This window comes from Gymnodraco acuticeps, unplaced genomic scaffold, assembly GCF_902827175.1.
Source record: "Gymnodraco acuticeps unplaced genomic scaffold, fGymAcu1.1, whole genome shotgun sequence".
Lineage (NCBI taxonomy): Eukaryota > Metazoa > Chordata > Actinopteri > Perciformes > Bathydraconidae > Gymnodraco > Gymnodraco acuticeps.
The window spans coordinates 915,071-935,969 of record NW_022991340.1 but is presented as its reverse complement, the minus strand read 5'-3'; the positions used below and the strand labels follow the sequence as shown (position 1 = coordinate 935,969).

The 20,899-nt window shown below is 40.1% G+C and overlaps 2 protein-coding genes across 2 annotated transcripts; one reads left to right on the top strand and one right to left on the bottom strand.

Annotated features, from left to right (window-relative positions):
* Positions 1-1,001: 1,001 nt before the first annotated feature.
* Positions 1,002-12,295, bottom strand: taf6 (TAF6 RNA polymerase II, TATA box binding protein (TBP)-associated factor). Its single transcript, XM_034240546.1, has 15 exons — positions 12,071-12,295; positions 10,683-10,840; positions 10,478-10,564; positions 10,199-10,352; positions 10,039-10,095; positions 9,834-9,947; positions 9,601-9,722; positions 7,340-7,417; positions 7,148-7,249; positions 6,829-7,011; positions 5,783-5,857; positions 5,571-5,696; positions 5,271-5,444; positions 3,646-3,819; positions 1,002-1,559 (listed from the first exon to the last, which is right to left on the bottom strand). Exons 2-15 carry the CDS (start codon positions 10,836-10,838, stop codon positions 1,269-1,271), a joined length of 1,893 nt encoding a protein of 630 aa, XP_034096437.1. The 5' UTR covers positions 10,839-10,840; positions 12,071-12,295; the 3' UTR covers positions 1,002-1,268.
* Positions 10,837-19,730, top strand: mrps31 (mitochondrial ribosomal protein S31). Its single transcript, XM_034240555.1, has 8 exons — positions 10,837-10,857; positions 12,459-12,712; positions 13,591-14,073; positions 16,139-16,291; positions 16,774-16,920; positions 17,004-17,086; positions 18,414-18,554; positions 19,046-19,730. Exons 1-8 carry the CDS (start codon positions 10,837-10,839, stop codon positions 19,279-19,281), a joined length of 1,518 nt encoding a protein of 505 aa, XP_034096446.1. The 3' UTR covers positions 19,282-19,730.
* The last annotated feature ends 1,169 nt before the right edge of the window (positions 19,731-20,899 follow it).

Here is a 20,899-nt window from a genome sequence, read left to right as displayed (position 1 = left end):
AAATGGCATTTAAAATCAGTCATTAAAAAGAAAAGCTAATAAAATAAACATATAGCTCTACACCCCTGGTCGACATGTCCTTAAAATGAAGTCCGAGTTTGAAATATATCTCAAATAATGTATGCACTGCCATTTCCCCACATAAACATAACAGTCTGCAATCAAACGGTTGTCTCCTGTGCGCTCCTCTTCCTACTTGGCGCACCGGTAACTTTCTCGTGCGCACAAGAGGCTGAGACCAGGCTGAGCCGCCGAATCCCTCGGAACATCATAAAAGCCATTTTCAACGGTTTTCTGATGAAAGATTAACTAGGCTACTGGATGAAATAATATGACTGATATAGGTGCGAACATTAAACACTTTTTGAAAAAAATATTATGATGAAATATTTTTATATATTTATAATTCTGCAAATATTACGATAAACTGACAGCTATTTCGCGGCCCTGCAGTAACACCTCCGCGGCCCGGTACCGGTCTGCAGACTGGGGGTTGGGAACCCCTGCTTTACACAGAGGGGACACATGTTGATGTATACAAGACGTGAACAAGTGGATTTTACATAATAGGTGACCTTTAAAAAAAAAAAACATGTCTACATAACCCTGTTATTCATTTTAATTGACTATTCAAATTAATATTAGGCATAGACGTTTTGAATATGCAAAGAAAGTGTCATCTCATATAGCGCTCCTCTCTGGGAAATGGCACTATTTATCTACTTGATAAATAACAGGCTGGTATTCAAGTAATGATTCTATGTCATGTGGTAATGTTCTAAAACAGAGATACATTATTTCCTTGGCTGACTTCTAACCTTTTGGAGCTTCATTTTCGAGATAGGGTATTCCTGTCTGAGTTGAACATATAGGTAAGGACTTTTCAGTGTTATTGTTACTTTTACTGAGGAAAAAGCTATTGGTATTTGCTGACAAAAAGCTACAGAATAATGCATTTCTTAAATTTATAATAGAAATATAAAAAACACACCAAGATAAGAGAATTTCATACAAAATCTGATTTATTTTAGAGTAAAAAAAGAACATGAAATCAATTTGAATATAAGCTGAAACATCTCACAGCTGGACCTTAGTTTTCATTGGGCATTAACATATTTACAATGTCTAGTCACATTTGCTCTTCATCTGTCAAGAGTTCAGATATTCCCCTTCATACCACTCCAGAGTTTACCCCTTTAAGTTCAACCCAAACAAACCTCCTCGTGTGTTCAGCGGCATCAACACGATAAAAACTAACTATGAGAGTCTCAGTGAGGCGACTGCGTGCTCGCTCCAGGAGACTCCGACCGGTCGAGCTTCATCACTGCTTCTAGAGGGTTTGAGGAAATTGACGTTGGTAGCACCGAGCTCTTAGCCTCCAAAGAGGAAGAGGCAGACGAGGGCAGAGATACAACGATGTACTTCTGCATGGGTCGTGTCCCCGTCAGTCCGGAGCCACCGCCAGGCTCCAGTTTGACCAGAGGCTGCAAGGTGGACATGGCGCTGGGAACAGTGCTGGTGACTGGGGAGGGGGACTGGGAAGAGTTGAGGGTGATGACCTGGAGGGAAGACAGAAGGACAGATTTGTGAAGAGTTTTATAACAGGGTATATGCAGGAATCCTAAAGTCAAATGTAAGACATTTTTTAAGACCCTTTCCATACATTTTAAGACCTCACCGCCACTTGGAGTTTTAACCGGTTACATTGGCGACACACTTTACCTCACATTGACTATATACAGTATGGATTGTCCTTCCTCCTTATCTTCCAACCATTTGGCCGCAAACTTGCATTTCCCCATAACGATGTTGTTTAACAACCGGCGTAAACGGACCTTCGCGCTATCAAGCAGTGAGCGTGAGATGTCCTGTTCAGATGACGTCAAACCCAACGGGATGCCATCAATAAACTACACAGAATCACACTACACACCTACGCAATGATTACATTCAGGCACACTGTAGAACACAACCTCTTTGGACAATTTATATACTTATTGAAAACAAGCTACACAATGTAATACCTTGGAAAATGCCGTTTAATAGCCTTCATTTTCCTTAAATTGATTGATCAACTTTTAATACTTTTTAAGACCCCGCAGACACCCTGGAAGAGTTTTATAGAAAAGGGTTTGAGTAAATCTCATAAGATTGAACTGAAGACATTTTAAAGAGGCCCTGTTGTGCTTTTTGGGGATTCCCCTTTCCTTTAGTGTGTTCTATAGGTTTTAGTGCATGTAAATGGTCTGCAAACTTTTTTTTGATTTTCTGTTTGACACATCATCTTTAAAGTCAAAGTCAACTTTATTATCAATCTTTCAGTTTGTGTGTACAGACAGAGAGATTGAAATACCGTTTCCCACAATCCCGAATACAAAAAATAAAAATATATAAAAATATGGGTACCACTTTACAATAAGACTACCCTTATAAAAGGGTTCACAAATAGTTTGTAATTCATGTATTAATTAGGTTGTGAACACTTTATAAATCATTAATAAGCTTTTATAAGACATGAGATAAACAGGGCAACTGTGACCGGTTGCTTGCCAAATAGTGAGCCCACATTTATCTGTACTGCTAAGCCTTATATTGGCTACCTAGCTTACTTCGTCTTCTTCATCAGCCAGCATCCTTGGTATCTGTTGCTCACTGAGTTGATTCTCGCTAAGTAGCCAATGTAAAGTGGTACCGAAATATACTTATATACACACTCAGACACATTTGTACATATGCACCCTATCTCTGTTTCTTATCCTATATCTAATAGAACTGCTCGGGTCTTGATAGATTGAGTGGGGAAGTTCATGAGATCTTTCTAGAGGGTTATCAAGAATAACTTTTATCCAATGACCTTTTCCCTCTCTGTCTGTGTCTGTGTATTCTCTTGTTCCGATTAACCCAGCCAAATCTTTTTTCTTTTTTTGTATCTACGCCGGGATCCGGAGTCGAGGCTGATCCTCTTGCTGTAGTCCTGTGTCTTGGATCCTCTATCCTGAGTTCTGGATTAAGTCGTGGACGTTCGGGTCGTGGCTGAACCTGTCTCTGCGGTCCTGCCTTGGGTCTCGTCATGCTGCTTCCCTGATGGCTTCCACAGGATTGTAGCTGACATCCTCGTGGATTCATCTTCTTATTACAGACACATGCATTTCCTAACATTCGGTCTATATGCTGTAAAATGTATTATCTCTTCGATTTACACACGGCATCTATTGCACGTCTGTCCGTCCTGGGAGAGGGATCCCTCCTCTGTTGCTCTCCCTGAGGTTTCTCCCATTTTTTCCCCTTAAACTGTGAGTTTTCTCTGGATGTTTTTCCTTGTACGATGTGAGGGTCTAAGGATAGAGGGTGTCGTTTTTATCATACTGATATTCTGAACAATCTGTGCTGTTGTATTTGCTGTAAAGTGTCTCTACTGTAGGCTATTTTTATTATATGTACAGCACTTTGGCTTTATAAATGTGCTATATAAATAAAACTTGATTTGATTTGATTAAAACATACATAAAAGCACAACAATTAATATATACAAAATAACAGTCACTCAATATCTTTGTGATTTTAGAATAGGCTAGAGAAGGTGCCCTGGGAAGATTACCAGAGAAATGCTGAGATGATTGGAAAACACAATCACAATGAATGTACCTGCTGGCTTGAGGAGGAACCTGCACTGGTCGTCATCACGATGTACTTTGTTGCCGGGGGAGACGGCTGTGAAGGGGTCCCCGGTCGAGGGGACATCAGGGTGAGAGAGCTAGGGACCTTGATGATGCTGGGAGTGCGTGGCCCACTTTGTGAGACAGTGAGGGTCGGCCGAGGCTGCGGGCAAAGGATTCATCATTCATAAATGAACAGCCATCAATGAAACGCTTCGCTTCAACACCTTCAACTTTAAAGGTCTCCGATTGCAGGGGTTCCCAACCCCCGGTCCGCGGACTGGTACCAGGCCGCGGAGGTGTTACTGCAGGGCCGCGAAATAGCTGTGAGTTTATCGTAATATTTGCAGAATTATAAATATATACAAATATTTTATCATAATATTTTTTTCAAAAAGTGTTTAATGTTCGCACCTATATCAGTCATATTATTTCATCCAGTAGCCTAGTTAATCTTTCATCAGAAAACCGTTGAAAATGGCTTTTATGATGTTCCGAGAGATTCGGCGGCTCAGCATATAAGGTCTCAGCCTCTTGTGCACACGAGAAAGTTACCGGTGCGCCAAGTAGGAAGAGGAGCGCACAGGAGACAACCGTTTGATTGCAGACTGTTATGTTTATGTGGGGAAATGGCAGTGCATACATTATTTGAGATATATTTCAAACTCGGACTTCATTTTAAGGACATGTCGGCCAGGGGTGTAGAGCTATGTTTTTGTAAAGCACTTTGAATTGCCTTGTGTTGAAAAGTGCTATATAAATAAACTTGCCTTGCTTTTGTTTAAGCACACACACTTCATAATGCGCCTTCTCCTCGTTTTCCCATCACTGGATTATCCGTAAATCATACAAACAAAACCAAAACGTTGATTTATCTGTTTTCCCGTTTTGGTTTAAAAACTGAATAACGTCGGTTTTTTGGTTTTCCGAAAAACTACACTGGTTCTTTTTTAAACGTTAATATGTTTTGGATGCATATTATTCTAGTATTTGTTCAGGCTGTTACATACAATTAGCCTCTGTTGCTACCTGCTGGTGGTGAGTAAATATTAAAATCAGTTAAAATTGACAACCAGTCCGCGATTTCTTTTTAATGTATCTGCCGGTCCTTGGCACAATAAAGGTTGGGAACCCCTCTCCTATTGTACTGTTTTTCATCAATATATTATAGGTCTCAGATATATACAAAACATGTCTCTGAAGTGTTTGGTGCCAAACACCAAACAGATCATTGCAGCATTACCCATAATCCCCTCTGTTTCAGCCCTGTTTTCAAAAGTGCTGATTCTCTGTCTGTTACTTTAGATGAAAATAAGGAGCCCCTCCCCACGCCCCTCTGAGAGAGATTTGGTTACAAAGAACACAATGGTGCTCTAGGAGGAGATTCAGGTGATAAGGTGTGGGGGGGGTTACCTTGGTTGCTGATTGGCTAATGGTTACACAAGCCAACACATCGTTATGACATCATAAAGTGGCCAAAATCTGATCAGCTCATTTTCAGACAGGTTTTTATAGAAATGGATCAGGACAAAAAGAGAGAATCTTTGTTCCTGAAACTTTCAGAATCTCTTTCCACATATTGATGTATCAATGTTTGTATGACATTGAAGATACCTGTGTGATTGTTAATGTTGTTCTGTTGACTTGTTGAGCTTGCAGTGCTGCTTGAGTCCTGGCCTTCATGACATGGGAGCAGAGCATCGGTCCGAGGTACCCGTAGTCCGTCCGATACTGCTCCACGCTGTCGGGCTGAGGTCGAATCTTGGCAATAACACTTGCACAGTGTTTCTTTGAAAACAAAGCATATTTTGTACAAATGAAACAGAAACCCGGTCTGATAGAAGAAACAATTGCTGCTGAATGTCATGTTGTTAAAGTGAAACACTGTGACTTATAGTATACATATTTTATTACCAGTAAGAGGCTTTGAACGTGGTCAGCTCCTATCTTATCAATATTAGAGACCACCGGTCCTTCCATCACAGATTTGATGCGAGCACCCTCTACAGTAAGCCGAGGAAGGATCAACGTCTTGATGACCTGCGGGGGACAAAATCAGGAGGTTGGTGCGGATCGAATAAAAAGTCACAATGATAAAGACCAGAGGAAAACAGAATGAGACTCACATCGGGTCCGAGTTCAGCCAGTCCAGCGATGCAGCCGTAACGTGTCGTCCACTGGGTTTTGTCATCCAGCCAACTCTGAGGAAACATGTCAGCATCGTTCAGTATGTGAAGTATTATATAATATTTATCTAAATGATCCCCCAAAATGTAATGCACCTGTGACTGGAATTGTTGTCCTAAAACTATCACTGGGTATTTGGCAATTTAAAAATACACGTTATCAATTATTACAATTTCATAAAGAATAGAAAAGCAGGGTTCATACACTTTTTCACCAATGATTTTCAATGACTTCTCCATGACCTTTACCTAATTTTCCATGACCAAAAACATTACTCTTTCTCAGCGGTACCACTGAAAATGGTTTATTTAAACATGGAACAGGAAAATAAGGTCTGCATATGAATCATGTTGTGCCTATCTAAAACAAATCAAATAGTAGGCTTACTAGCTTCTACACGCTAAAGCAACTAAAATCTCTCACCAGCTAAATACCTCAAAGCCATTTTACGTTTCATTATACGATACAGTATTTATTATCATTATAGTATTACTATTTCGGCGATTAGATAAAATATAAATTATATTTGATGCAACTTTAGTTACATTTCCATGAGTTTTCCAAAACGTTGGGAAAAATATTGTTTTCCATAACTTTTCCAGGACCTGGAATTAGCATTTTGAATTTCCATGACTTTTCCAGGTTTTTAAATGACCGTAAGAACCCTGAGAAAGCCTTTTTTCGTCATTGTGCATAATACATCAAAATTAGAAGTGATATTCCTGATCAGTGCAGTTAAAAGACACAGAATATAAACAGGGAACACACTGCAAAAACAACAGCTTCTAAAAAAGCATGTCAAATAAATACAATGTAATTATTGTGTAGCATAAGAGTAGAATCAGAGTAAATCTTATTATTGAATTATTATGATCAAAAGACATTTCACGGCCCAAGTGACCGATTATCTAGAACCTGACCGTATTAACTCAACTTGTCTGAAAGTCAATATTTTGTGAGGAAACAATACAACACAATAACCCACCTTAGTAAAAGTCTTGGTGATTCGGGACTGGATGTTGTTGGTTGTTGTGCTGAAGGTTTTACAACTCTGGGCCATGAGGCGAGCGGCGAAGTCTCGTAGAGCCCAGTGGTTGTCCACATCTGGTCGCAAACACAGCTGCTTACTCACAATACACGTCACCACAGCTGGGATGAGCTCATGCAGCTGCAAATACAGATAGAAATATGTAACGTTAGAATAATATACTGAGATTATACTCCACGACCCGACCACGGATGAGCGGGAAAAGATGGATCGATATACTTCTTTAAAAAATATTATAACAGTTTTCTGCACTTACGTATTTCTCCAAATACAGCGTGGGGTTGTCCATGAGAGCTTTGACCATCCGCATGAGATAGATGAGCAGAGCCAGGTTGTTTTGCACCACATTGACACGGACCTTTAATGAGAGCATACAGTCAGTATATTCAGCAGAGATACACTTGGTTCTTTGATACGAGGGGAAAGATGTTTGGGAAAAGAGGCTTACTCCTTCAGAGATAAATGTGCTGAATCTTGGAAGCATCTGATACAGTCCAGGATCTGTAGCAATGCTCTGTAAAGCCTCCTGAAAGAGACAAGAGGAAACATGCCAAACGAGGTTAAAACTACCTGTAGATCATGTGGAAAATCAATTATGTTATTGCACATTTCTCTTATGTACATTGCCTTGTTTCTTATGCTGCTGCAACGCAAACATTTCCCAAATTGGGATCAATAAAGTACCTCTCTATCCATCCCTCCATCCATCCATCTATCCATCCATCCATCTATCTATCTATCCATCTATCTATCCATCCATCTATCTATCCATCCATCTATCCATCCATCCATCCATCCATCCATCCATCTATCCATCTATCTATCTATCCATCTATCTATCCATCCATCTATCCATCCATCCATCCCTCCATCTATCTATCCATCCATCTATCTATCCATCCATCTATCCATCCATCTATCCATCCCTCCATCCATCCATCTATCCATCCCTCCATCTATCTATCTATCCATCTATCTATCCATCTATCCATCCCTCCATCCATCCATCCCTCCATCCATCTATCTATCCATCCCTCCATCCATCTATCTATCCCTCCATCTATCTATATATCCATCCATCTATCCATCCATCTATCCATCTATCCATCTATCCATCCCTCCATCCATCCATCTATCCATCCATCTATCCATCTATCCATCCCTCCATCTATCTATCTATCTATCTATCCATCCATCTATTCATCTATCCATCCCTCCATCCATCCATCTATCTATCCATCCATCTATCCATCTATCCATCCCTCCATCCATCCCTCCATCTATCTATCTATCCATCCCTCCATCCATCTATCCATCCATCTATCCATCTATCCATCCATCTATCCATCCCTCCATCCATCCATCCATCTATCCATCCATCCATCTATCTATCCATCCATCCATCTATCTATCCATCCATCTATCCATCCATCTATCCATCTATCCATCCATCCCTCCATCCATCTATCCATCCATCCATCCCTCCATCCATCTATCCATCCATCCATCCCTCCATCCATCCATCTATCTATCCATCCCTCCATCTATCTATCTATCTATCCATCCATCCATCCATCTATCTATCCATCCCTCCATCCATCCCTCCATCTATCTATCTATCCATCCCTCCATCCATCTATCTATCCATCCCTCCATCCATCTATCTATCCCTCCATCTATCTATCTATCCATCCCTCCATCTATCTATCCATCCCTCCATCTATCCATCCATCTATATATCCATCCCTCCATCTATCCATCCATCTATCTATCCATCCCTCCATCTATCTATCCATCTATCTATCCATCTATCTATATATCTATATATCCATCCCTCCATCTATCCATCCATCCATCTATCTATCCATCCCTCCATCCATCTATCTATCCATCCCTCCATCCATCTATATATCCATCCCTCCATCCATCTATATATCTATATATCCATCCATCCATCTATCTATCTATCCATATATCTATCCATCTATCTATCCATCCATCCCTCCATCCATCCCTCCATCCATCTATCTATCCATCTATCCATCCATCTATCCATCCATCCATCTATCCATCTATCTATCCATCCATCCATCTATCCATCTATATATCTATATATCCATCCATCCATCTATCTATCCATCCATCTATCCATCCATCCATCTATCCATCTATCTATCCATCTATCCATCCATCCATCTATCCATCTATATATCCATCCATCCATCCATCTATCTATCCATCTATATATCTATATATCCATCCCTCCATCTATCTATCCATCTATCCATCCATCCATCTATCTATCCATCTATATATCTATATATCCATCCCTCCATCTATCTATCCATCCATCCATCTATATATATATCTATCTATCCATCCATCCATCTATATATATATATCTATCTATCCATCTATCTATATATATATATCTATCTATCCATCCCTCCATCTATCCATCTATATATCTATATATCCATCCCTCCATCCATCTATCCATCCATCCATCTATATATATATCTATCTATCCATCCATCCATCCATCCATCTATATATATATCTATCCATCCATTTTACTGAAAAAGTGTTCCCATTTTTTACATCGGATTAATAAAAACGAACGATCTCTTAACAAAACAAGAAAAAGCTAATAGCTTCGTTACTCAGCATGTATGTAATAACACATGTATACAGAAAGGCCGGACTTACAGCTCTCTTGGCTTCACAGGAGCCAACACAAGCTTCTGTGATTTCCTTGTAGTAGAGCTGCTGTTCCACAGAGAGCTCATGGGTGCTGCGAGGCTTCAACCTTATTAGACCCTTATCCTTTCCTGAAAGAGAACGAGCATAATGGGGACGAATTAGGGTGGGAAGAAGGAAGCAGTTTGTCAGAAGAACATATAGGAAAGTGGAAAAAATACAATATAACATAAGCGTCTGACCTTTGCCATCAGCAGCTGTCATCCCCTTGCCATGAATCGTACCCTCCTCCTCCTGGCCAGGTTTGACCACTTTGAGCGGCTCTGTCGATTCAACCTTTTGTTGCTCTTTTGGTGCTGAAATGCAACAACAAAAAAACCCACTTTTAAAATCTTTCATCCAAGGTTTTTAGCGTCTTTTATAGGAAAGATTCTAAACAAGGCTTACCTGGTGGTGGATTTTCTGGAATAGAAGGTTGCACCCCCTCGATGCTTAACCAGTGGGCTGTGAATAAGTAAACAAGTATGGTTATACAAGGTTTAAGTAAAAAAACGAAACATTTATGATTCGGGAGTTTAAGGGCATGTAATAGGGATTATATGGATACCTTTGAGCGACACATCTAGGGGAACTCTGGGCAGCGGCGTGTTAATAATGTCACTGAGGTCGACTTCCTTTTCCTCATAGAAATGAAGCTCTCTCCCACCACCACTTGCAAAGCGAAAAGGGATAAACTCTTGGGTCTGGAACCCATACAGCGGCTACAACGAGAGGAATTTAGTCGCAGTTAGTTAAGACATTTAAAAAAATAAAAAAGGCACCTAGAAAAAAAAGATCCAGCATCCATTCAGTGGTGCTTAATCAAGTGATAAAAGTTCTCCCTTACCTCCACGTTTTTTAGTTTGAGAGCATTATCTATGTCACTGGTGGTTAATTTACGTCTCTTTCCATGATGCATGAATTTGAGCGCATCCTATGTAGAAGAAACAAAGTAAAGAAATCAAACAAAATGTAAGACATTGAAGAATGTGGTTTCAGAGCAGTTGGCAGAACCACAAGAAAAGTGTCTGCTTTAATCATCTGGGACTTACCTGTGCAATTTCCTTGATTCTATAGCTGACTTCTTCACTCAGGGCCGCGCAGCTTTCCTCCTGCAGCTGCCCCACTCCCACAGACTCTGCCATGGCCTTCATGGACTCTGTGGGCACCGTGACCGTGCACTGCTTCGGCCGACGTTCCTCCGCCATGGCTACAAAAAGTTCACAAGTTTGTAAATATCACTCTTCACAAAAATACAAAAAAACAATCGAACTATTCCACTTATTCAGGAGACAACCATATCATCCAGGTACAACATTAGAATAGATCACTGCCATTAATGAACACTCAATGGGTCTGAAGCCACAAACAGCATTCATGACGTTACAGTGAAAGTCTTGATGTAGTTGTGAGACAAACATTAAATATAACCTTTAGTCTACTTCTATAAGCACCATTGTAAGGAAGGGGCTGCAGGTTTTTATGGCAGGGATTAGCATAATATGGAGTGGGTGTTTGAAGTGTATGGAAGGTTTACCAAAAGAAACGTAATGTTGCGTTGTATAACATCTCTGTTAATGTTTGTCAGAGAACATGTGGGAAACCCAATACAGGAAGAAGTATCTAAGGTCTTATGAGATCATAATTACAAATCAAACACGTTATATTTGTCGTAAACCAAGCAGCTCTTTAAGATCGATTGATAGATACTTTAATGATCCAAAATTGGGAAATTATTTTTGTTAGAGCAGCAATGTGTTCATTACAGCAGCAATGTGTTCAGGCATTACACTATTTAAACAACAGTAACACATATGACAGTATATAAATGACAGTTATGTAAAGTAGCTGTTATGGAGAGGGAGAAACTCAAACTATGGGGCAATAACGCATGTTTCATACATGGTGACATAAATGAAAGAGGAAAAGAGTAATTCGTTTTGATAACGCAAAACGTGTTGGTTTCAAAACTCAATATTGCAGTTAATGGAACTTTCTGGAAAATAGTGAAGTGTCAATATGTTGCACAGACGGAAGGCGGAAAGCTGCCTCAAAGGATTTTCGCTCATCAGTGCCCCAAATTATGATAAATATCCACTTTGATCCAATAGTGTATCTTGTTTATAACTCAACATGCAAAGGTCCAGGGGACAAATGCATTTTAACAATGGTTCTATATACTTTAAGTGTGTAAACAAACACTGAGCTACACAGAAAGCGGGTAACCACTTTGACGGATAACAACTAGCTTCATACACCACTCAAGCTACATACAAAGTATATTCAATCAAACCCAACAAAGTTATGCAAAAAATAAAAACAGCGTTCGTTTTAAATTCATTCAAACCAATGCATGGTTCTTTAATATTAACTTTCAGTGAGATGGATTTGATAAACGTTAGCTTGCATGCTAACAACTTAGCTTCCGTTGACATTTTACCTGTGTGAAGTTGTCCTCTCCCTTCTGAATTTAAGCAGGAATGTACACGAATAAAACCAGGCAATGTTAAGATTTGAAATAATATTTTCTTCGCAAAGCTAATTTTTCTCGATGAATATCCATCTCTTGATATAAATAACTAACTCATTTACGAATTGGAGCTGGGACCACCGCTCGTGAATTAGCGCTTATGTTCCATCGCCATTTTGAGTCACGTTCAGGGTTTGATCTCGCGAGACTATAATTGAGGAAATCACAGACAGAGCATCCGTTTGTTTGAAAAGTAATTTATTACAACTCGATTAAGTCACCGTTTTTTTAAAATCTTGAATTCACGAATAGTACACTTGAATAGTAATACTTATATTACAACTTAATTAAATGCCAGTTAGACCTACGGGACTCCCCTCCCTTTATACAACAGTCCTCCCCGGTGTCCGGAACCAATGTTATCCTCGAGATTACAGGGGTGACTTTATGGTGTAGCACTGGAGACAAATTTCAGGAGCGTGGAAGGGCATTGCAAGAAGCAATCATGTACAGATTTTTATTCCGGACTGTTTACACGGCTCGAAAGTCTTCTGTCCGTATCTATGAGGCGTGTGTGTTGCCAGCTAAATGTGACAAAGCTGCAGTTTTTAGGTGAGTGAACAGTACATATGATAACATACTACAGCGTGACTGACGAACGTCCGCAACTACATAACAGGTCGTTAAGGAGTGTGTTCAGTGTTATAACTAGATTATAATGTGCATTTCCAAATAGCTAGAAAATGTGTTCTTCTTTCCATAAAAGCTAATGTGTAAACTATTAGCTTACGGGATATTTTGTGTGACATTTCTGTGAGCATAGGTAGGTGTATAGGAACTATATTGCATTTAAAGGTCATCATAACATTGTATTGCACCCCATGTCCCATTTAAAGCATCATATAATTAACAAGAGTACACTAGATTTAGCACATAATACATTGTGACATTCTCATACATGGTTTTATAGAATCACAATGTTTTCACCCCATTACAATCGTTTAATGTACATCATGTGTGTATGTAACCTAATTCATGGCAATATATGTGCATATATTCTAATGGTGTGTGTCTCCATGTCCCTATGTATGTATTCATGTTAATCTCTGTGTATCTGTTCCTGTATATGTGTGCATGATCAGAGATCAGTTATTTTAGGTTTGACTCGTTTCAGCCAGTATTTCACCGATTTCAGATCAGTTTGGGTTTCTATTTCCATTGGTAGGTCATTTCATGTGTATTCCTTTCACAAAAACGGAATCTAAGAAATAGTTCAAGTGACCCTCTTGTGACAGCCTGGATAACCCAACATCTCACTCACTTTGCTCAGTATTTCACTGGGTGAGAACAGGAAGTGTAATTGTAGCCTAAGAGCTGATTTTCTACTTTTTGTATTGAATTTTGTAGTATTATTATTACTCACACTTGTTTGCTTCCTTACGATTCACACACGTATGATGATTAACTGAGTTTTCTTCTCTTTAATATAGGTTTGCAAATGGAGGGGGAGTCAAAGCCCTCAGCACATGTTCTGTCAGGCTCTGTGAAAAGAAAGACAATGTTGCCTCATCTATTGAAGAGGAGAAAACCCTTGCAGAAAAACCAGTCGACCCGACAGAAACACCAACTTTGGTGACACAGAAAGCTGAAGATGACAGCAAAGTCATCCAAAGGGAGGAGGAGCCGGTGGTGTTGAAGACGGAAGATGAAGGTACGACGCAGCAGCAGGTGGATGTTAAAACTGAACAGGTTGAGGCAACACCAGCAGAAGTGAAAACTGTGGCAGCTAAGAGTGGGAAAGACAGTCTCCTTGATATTCTTGGAGGCATGACGGTGCTTGTAACCAGTAAGAGGAAGCTCAGAAACTTGAAGGCGTGGCAAAGCGAGGATTTTACAACCAAATCAAAGCCAGCAGCTATGGAGAGCACCATCAGTATGTTTCAGAAGGCCACCGAGGAGGCTTCATCCCAGAGGTGAGAGGGGGGTTGAAATGTATGGCATCACAGCAGCAAAGGCAGAGTGCAGATTAAAGGGGACCTATCATGCAAAATGCACTTTGTGATGTCTTTTTATTCGTAAATATGTGTCCCCGGTGCGTCGGGGAACTCACGCAGCGTCAGGAAATTAAAAAAAGAACTCACCTCGTGATAAACCTGCAAAAGAAAAAGCATTTGAGCTCCATACTATTTCAGAAATAATCCTTGACGTGGTTTAAACAGGATGGTGTTTTATCACAACCGAATTTAACTTTATCTCTGGTAGAATTCTGATCAGGCATTAGCTCCGCCTCCTCTTCTTTATTTATTTCAAGCTAAGGACCCAAAATCTGCGTATCTCTAACAGGGCTGCAAAAGAGGGGTTTGAGCAGTATGAGGCATGTCTACAATGGGGGATCTGTTTGGTATTTTGAAAAAAAACCTTCACAGACATGTTTTATATAGGTATGGCCCTACAATATATTTTTCAAATATAGCATGATAGGTCCACTTTAAAGTAGAAAGCGTAGACTTACATAGAAAAAAAGTAGCAGTTTTCTTAAAAAAAGTCACTATATATCAGAGGTGGGACCAAGTCATTGTTTTAGCAAGTCCGAGTCAAGTCTCAAGTCTTTGCGCTCAAGTCCGAGTTACGTCTCAAGTCTTTGCGCTCAAGTCCAAGTCGAGTCTCAAGTCAGGTTGGGCAAGTTCAAGTCAAGTCCAAGTCCTAAACTTTGACAAAACGAGTCATAAACAAGTCATTATGTGTTTTTCACCAAATGTAATGACATCAATCAACAGAATAATACTTAATAATCAAATTGCTCTTTATTAGTCACATTAATAATTTAATAATCAATGTTCTCTCTGCTGGTAAAGTAACGTGTTTTTTTCTATTTTAAGAGGGATCAGTAAGGTAAGGCTACCGTGACGGTTTGATTCAGAAGGAGTTTAATGTATAAGATCCCTGATGTTGAGGTGACCAGAATGTTTATTTCCACTGTGTACAACATGTTATAAGGGACCCACAATCTATCTTTATGCAAGGGATAATGTGCAGCGAGGCGGTCTCTATGGGGAAAAGAACACCTGCATCTACATCCCTCTGCAGGTGGTACTTTAAGTATATTTTGATGCTAATACTTTTCTACTTTTACTTGTAACATTTTGAATGCAGGACTTTTTATTGTAACCGAGTATTCCTACACTCTGGTACTTTTGTACTCAAGTACAAGATCTGAACTTCTCCCACCTCTGACAGTAAATCCTGAGTGGTTACCAAAATAAAGGTAACCAAAAAAGGTTATTTTCATTTTACAAATCCTTCACTCAGCTTTGCTTTCTCCAATATCATTGAAAAGCAGCCAGATGCTGGTTCTTTTTTCGGTTTTCGCTCATTTCTTGACTTTTTCCGACACACTTGCATTTAAATCCGTCTCCCCGTCGCTCTGTGCAGCTAGCCTGTACCACTACACCTGCTGTGCCCCCCACCCTTCTTTCACATAATGGTATGATCCTAGTGTGTCCTCGCATATGATTGGCCGCATGGTGGCCCAGCTAAATAAAGTCCCGCCCCTGCCTGCATGGATTCTCAGCAAGAGTAGGAGCGGCTGAAGATTCTGCTCTCCCCGACGGGAGTCTTCTCTTCTAGCGGCAGCTCGCGATCGGCGTGTTGGAGACCCCTGAATTAAATGATCAAGTCACCTCAAGTCAGAAGGCTCAAGTCCAAGTCAAGTCCTGAGTCATTGGTGTTCAAGTCGAAGTCGAGTCGCAAGTGTTTTGTGATTTTGTCAAGTCGAGTCTCAAGTCATCAAATTGGTGACTCGAGTCCAAGTCATGTGACTCGAGTCCACACCTCTGCTATATATACATGTCAGGTTGCATTGCCTTGCTGGAGCGCATGTTTCTTTAATTCATTTGGTCTTTTTACAACCAAAGTTCGATTGTTTGACCTTTGTGCCTTCACACTTTGAACTTACTTTACACCCTGATCTTGATGACATCTGGTGTGTCTTTCACCATCTTCTTTTAATGAAGTACGCCGCCTTCTTCCTCTTCTTAGTGAGACTCTGGATCCTCAGCTGGTTGCCGCTGTGTCTGCTGCCGCCTCCACCCTCCCCGACAGCAGCCAGGCCACGTCAGAGCTGCTCCGCCAGTTGAGGCAGCAACAGACCGTCACTGAGGCTCAGAAGAAAGGGGACATGAACATCCTCGGGTATGTATCCAGTATTTTAATGTTAATGGATAATTATTTGGCTTGTGGTATTGTTTTCTATATTTGTACGCAGCAGCAGCTTTTATATTTTATGCTCCACAAATCTGTAGTAAACTTCCTGAACAGCTGACGTCTGCCCCAACAACGAGATTGTTTTAAATCAAGCCTAGACACCTTTCTTTTTATTGCTGCATTTTCCAAGGTCAATTCAATATATGTTGTTATTATATTTCTGCACTTCTTGCAGCATCATCTGTATTTACAGTATCGATTTTAAACAACCTTCTATCCTCAATAAACAAATATTTAACATTGACCTTAAATAAGTTTGGGGTAAATTGTTTTATATGAATATTGGTGTGAAAATCAAGCAGTTTCATTATTAAAAAGTCTCAAATGTGATATTGTTTTTTGTGTTTTCATTCTGTATAATGGAAAACAAAAGGCATCGGTCTAAATGAATCCAACAATGTTTTTCTCAGAGACATCATCACTGACATGAAAGTACGAAAGAATCCCAACAGGAGGCAGACCACCCGGCCGGCCAATCAGATCCAGTTTGATGACGACGGTCCAGGATACACTTACATAAAGGGAATCGACAGAGAGCCGTACAATTCTCGGAATAGGTAAATATCTCTCATCACATCTTTACTCGGTAGCTTTTAAAATGGAACATGTGCTTGAGATCTGTTTGTTTTTGTTTCTTTAGGAAGACCTATATCTCAAGGAAAAGGCTCAACATCTTCCCTGGCACTACTGATACTGATAAAGATGGAGTTGAATCGGCAGTTGGTAATAAGCCATTTTTATGTTGTATTAAGACTGTTATTATGTATTAACTGCTTGCTTACAGTGGCTAAATCAATTGTGTATATCAGAGGTTTTCATAGGAGGGCTCTATACGTTTTTAGGGGAGGCTCAGTGTAAGTAACACCACGTAGAAAGAGATAGTTAATAGAGAAAAATACGTTTGAGGGAAATTATTTTTTTCCAGATTCAGAAACAAAAGGAAGTCATAGGAAATACCTTTTTTGTATTTGTCCGTTATGACAAACATCAATATTAGGGTATCTTGGCTTAATTGTCGAGTGTCTATGGCATCAAAAAACAATGATGATCCCATAGGCATCTATTACATTACATTGCATTTAGCTGACGCTTTTATCCAAAGCGACTTACAATAAGTGCGTTCGACCAACAAAATACAACTTGAAGAAAACAGAATCATATAAGTACATCAGGCTTCATAGAGCAAAAACATTTCAAGTGCTACTCAACTGGCTTTAGGTAAGCCAGCCCTTTATTAGTATATAAGTGCTTCGTTAATAGTTCTATCACTCGAAGTGGAGTCGAAAGAGATGAGTTTTCAGTCTGCGCCGGAAGGTGTGTAAGCTATCTGCTGTCCTGATGTCAATGGGGAGCTCATTCCACCATCTTGGAGCCAGGACAGCAAACCCACGTGTTTTTGCTGATGGGAACTTGGGTCCCCCTCGCAGCGAGGGTGCAGCGAGCCGTTTGGTTGATGCAGAGCGGAGTGCACTTGCTGGGGTGTACGGTTTAACCATGTCCTGGATGTAGGAAGGGCCAGATCCATTCGCAGCATGGTACGCAAGTACCATTGTCTTGAAGTGGATTCTAGCAGTTACCGGAAGCCAGTGAAGGGAGCGGAGGAGCGGAGTGGTGTGGGAACATTTAGGAAGGTTGAAGACCAGGCGAGCCGCTGCATTCTGGATGAGCTGCAGAGGTCGGATGGCACATGCAGGTAGACCAGCATGGAGGGAGTTGCAGTAGTCTAGGCGTGAGATGACGAGAGCCTGGACCAGAACCTGAGTCGCTTTCTGGGTCAGCTGGGGACGCATCCTCCAATCTATGAATTGGGCAAAACTAAATAAGTAAACTAAGATGGGAGTCGAGGGGCTTCTTTTTACCATGCTTTGTATGAGGGGAGGTCCTTTAGAAATAACTGTTGTACTGAAAATAAGGCTTAAATTGTGCTTATTGTCACTGGACACCATGGGTCTTGGTCTCTCCTAAACCATTTTAATGTCCCAATGAAAGAGCTGTTGAAATGATCTTCATAAGGACTTCTGCCCATAACGCTGATGTGACTCTTCCACAGTCCGGCCAACTCTATGGGACATTGTTTTGGCTAATGATCTGTCTCTGAGCACCGAACAAACACACCGCAACGGGCTGGAGGAGATGATCCAGTGGACCAAAGAGGGGAGAATGTGGCAGTACCCAATCAACAACGAAGCTGGTGAGTAACACGTTTCTAAAAATAAAAGGCAAATGTACAGAATGAATGATGTAGCCAGCACAAAATGATACTCTCACGCAGGTTCACTCTGGTGCTACACATTTTCTTTGTTTCAAGATTTCTGAACCAAACAGAAGATCACCTTCATGTCTACACTCGCCATTCGGCACGAATCACACTTTCTTTCCTGAAACTCTCCTTCTCCTCCGTGCTCTCGCGAGACTTGACGTCACACTCATACACACATCATAAATGCACTTTGTGTGTTACGATACTGACACCTGCTGGTAATCTCCCAAAACATGTTAGCAATATTGTCTATGAACATAATCATTTTAACACAACAAGTTATGTTCCTAACCACAAGCAATACGCAACAGCAGCATATCATCTTCTACTGCTAACGTTTAACTACTGAATAAACCTGAATGATACGACTGTATGCCACAATGAAGGAATGACACTGACTGTTTCTTCTTACTCTCTGTTAGGACTTGAAGAGGAAGCCAGCGTCCCGTTCCATGAGCACATCTTTTTAGAGGAACACTTGCAGGAGGGTTTCCCCCGACAGGGACCGGTGCGTCACTTCATGGAGCTGGTGGTGGCCGGTCTGTCCAAAAACCCTTACCTCACAGTCCAACAGAAGAGGGACCACATTTCCTGGTTCAGAGACTACTTCCACCAGAAAGAGGACGTCCTGAAAGAGGCTGAAGTTTACCTCAACTGAGACAATTGCGTCTGTTTTCAACATTTGTTGAATGGAGACATAAAAGTAAGACCTGTTCACTCAGCGGGGCTTTGCAACTACGATCATCTTTAGCATTTCAGTTTGATTTTATCACTTGCAGGAGGCCTGTTGAAGTGGCATCAAGTCTGTGTCCTGGTGGCAAACATTGTACATTATCTACTGTTTCTAAAATGTTGATCAGAGTTCTATAGAACCGCTGTGTTTATAGATTGATTGTACAAAGTATACAGAAAGTGTAAAAGAGCAAAAAACCCACGGCTTATTTAATTTTATTCCAGTTAGTGACGTACATTTACTGCATCACTGGTGATTTATTTAACCTTTACTTTCATAATCCAATGCTGATGCAGGCGATTTACTGGCTATGATGTTTCAATAGTGTGGTGACACAATAAAATAAAAATGATTTGGATTTTTTGTATCTTGAATACCGTAATGCTTATATCTATCTAGTTGTTGTTGTTGTGATACCCACAAGTAGCAAGTGATTAACTAGCTTAAAATATTGTTTTAAAGAATTTATCAAAGCCCGTTCGTTTGTAGATTTAGGCTTCATTAAAAAAAGCACTGGACTCTTAAGTTGAATTGAGGTTTAAGTCATTCAATTTCAAAGGAAACTGGTGGATGAAAATATTGTTGTACTCTTTTTGTGTGACGGGTCAAACAAACACCTTTGATGGTGTTTTTGCTGACAGGCTGTAACACAAGTGTAACTCATGTGCACAACCTAGGACCTCAGATCGGGTTTACAGTAGGAGCGTAATAAGACCTTGAACCTCGTGCCCTCTGCAGGGGAAGTGCTTTTAAAGTTTAAAAACATGTTAACAATGTACGGCACAGATTCCATCTGGTCTAAAAACACCCTTGGTAATCTATTGTCTGAGAACGTGTGGAAAACGAGAGCTTGACAGTTGAGAGTGCCTCGTTTCCACATTTTGTTCACTTTTCCTTAAACACATGATTGGCATGATAAGATTTTGGCAACACTTCTCTTTTATGTGTATGAAGTTAAAAAAATAAGTGTTTTTGAGTGTAAGGAAAAGTCTTACGCACAAATAACCCACTAGATGGCGCTGCTGACAGCTTTGGGACAAAAATGGGATATTTCAAAAGAAAAAGTCAACCCTGTGCAGTAACTTGTCCGTACTTTATCAAAACCTTTTGTCAATTGAAGGGACTGTTTCTGATGTCAAAATCATTAAAAAGTGAATTGCCAAACACATTATTTAAGGTTTAATAAAACAATATATGTGTTGGAAATAATCAAATATCCAGTTTATACATAAATCTCTCCCAGTAATGTCACATCTGTAGATAGATCCCTATTTAAAAACCACAAGGGACAAGGTGTGATATTTATCAATCTTGGATGTTTTGGTGTGTCTTGAATATAACAGAACTACATGGCACTTGGCTTGTGGTGCTCAAAAGGGAACAACTGCATATAATGTTTTTTTTAAGTATTGTCTTTCACACAGCAACTCAAACCAAAGTAATCTAGATTGAAAAAAAACGCGTGAAAAGAAAAATATATAGTTTTGATTTGAAGGCAGAACTATTTCTTTAACTTAGGATAAAGACTTTATTTGTGTATATT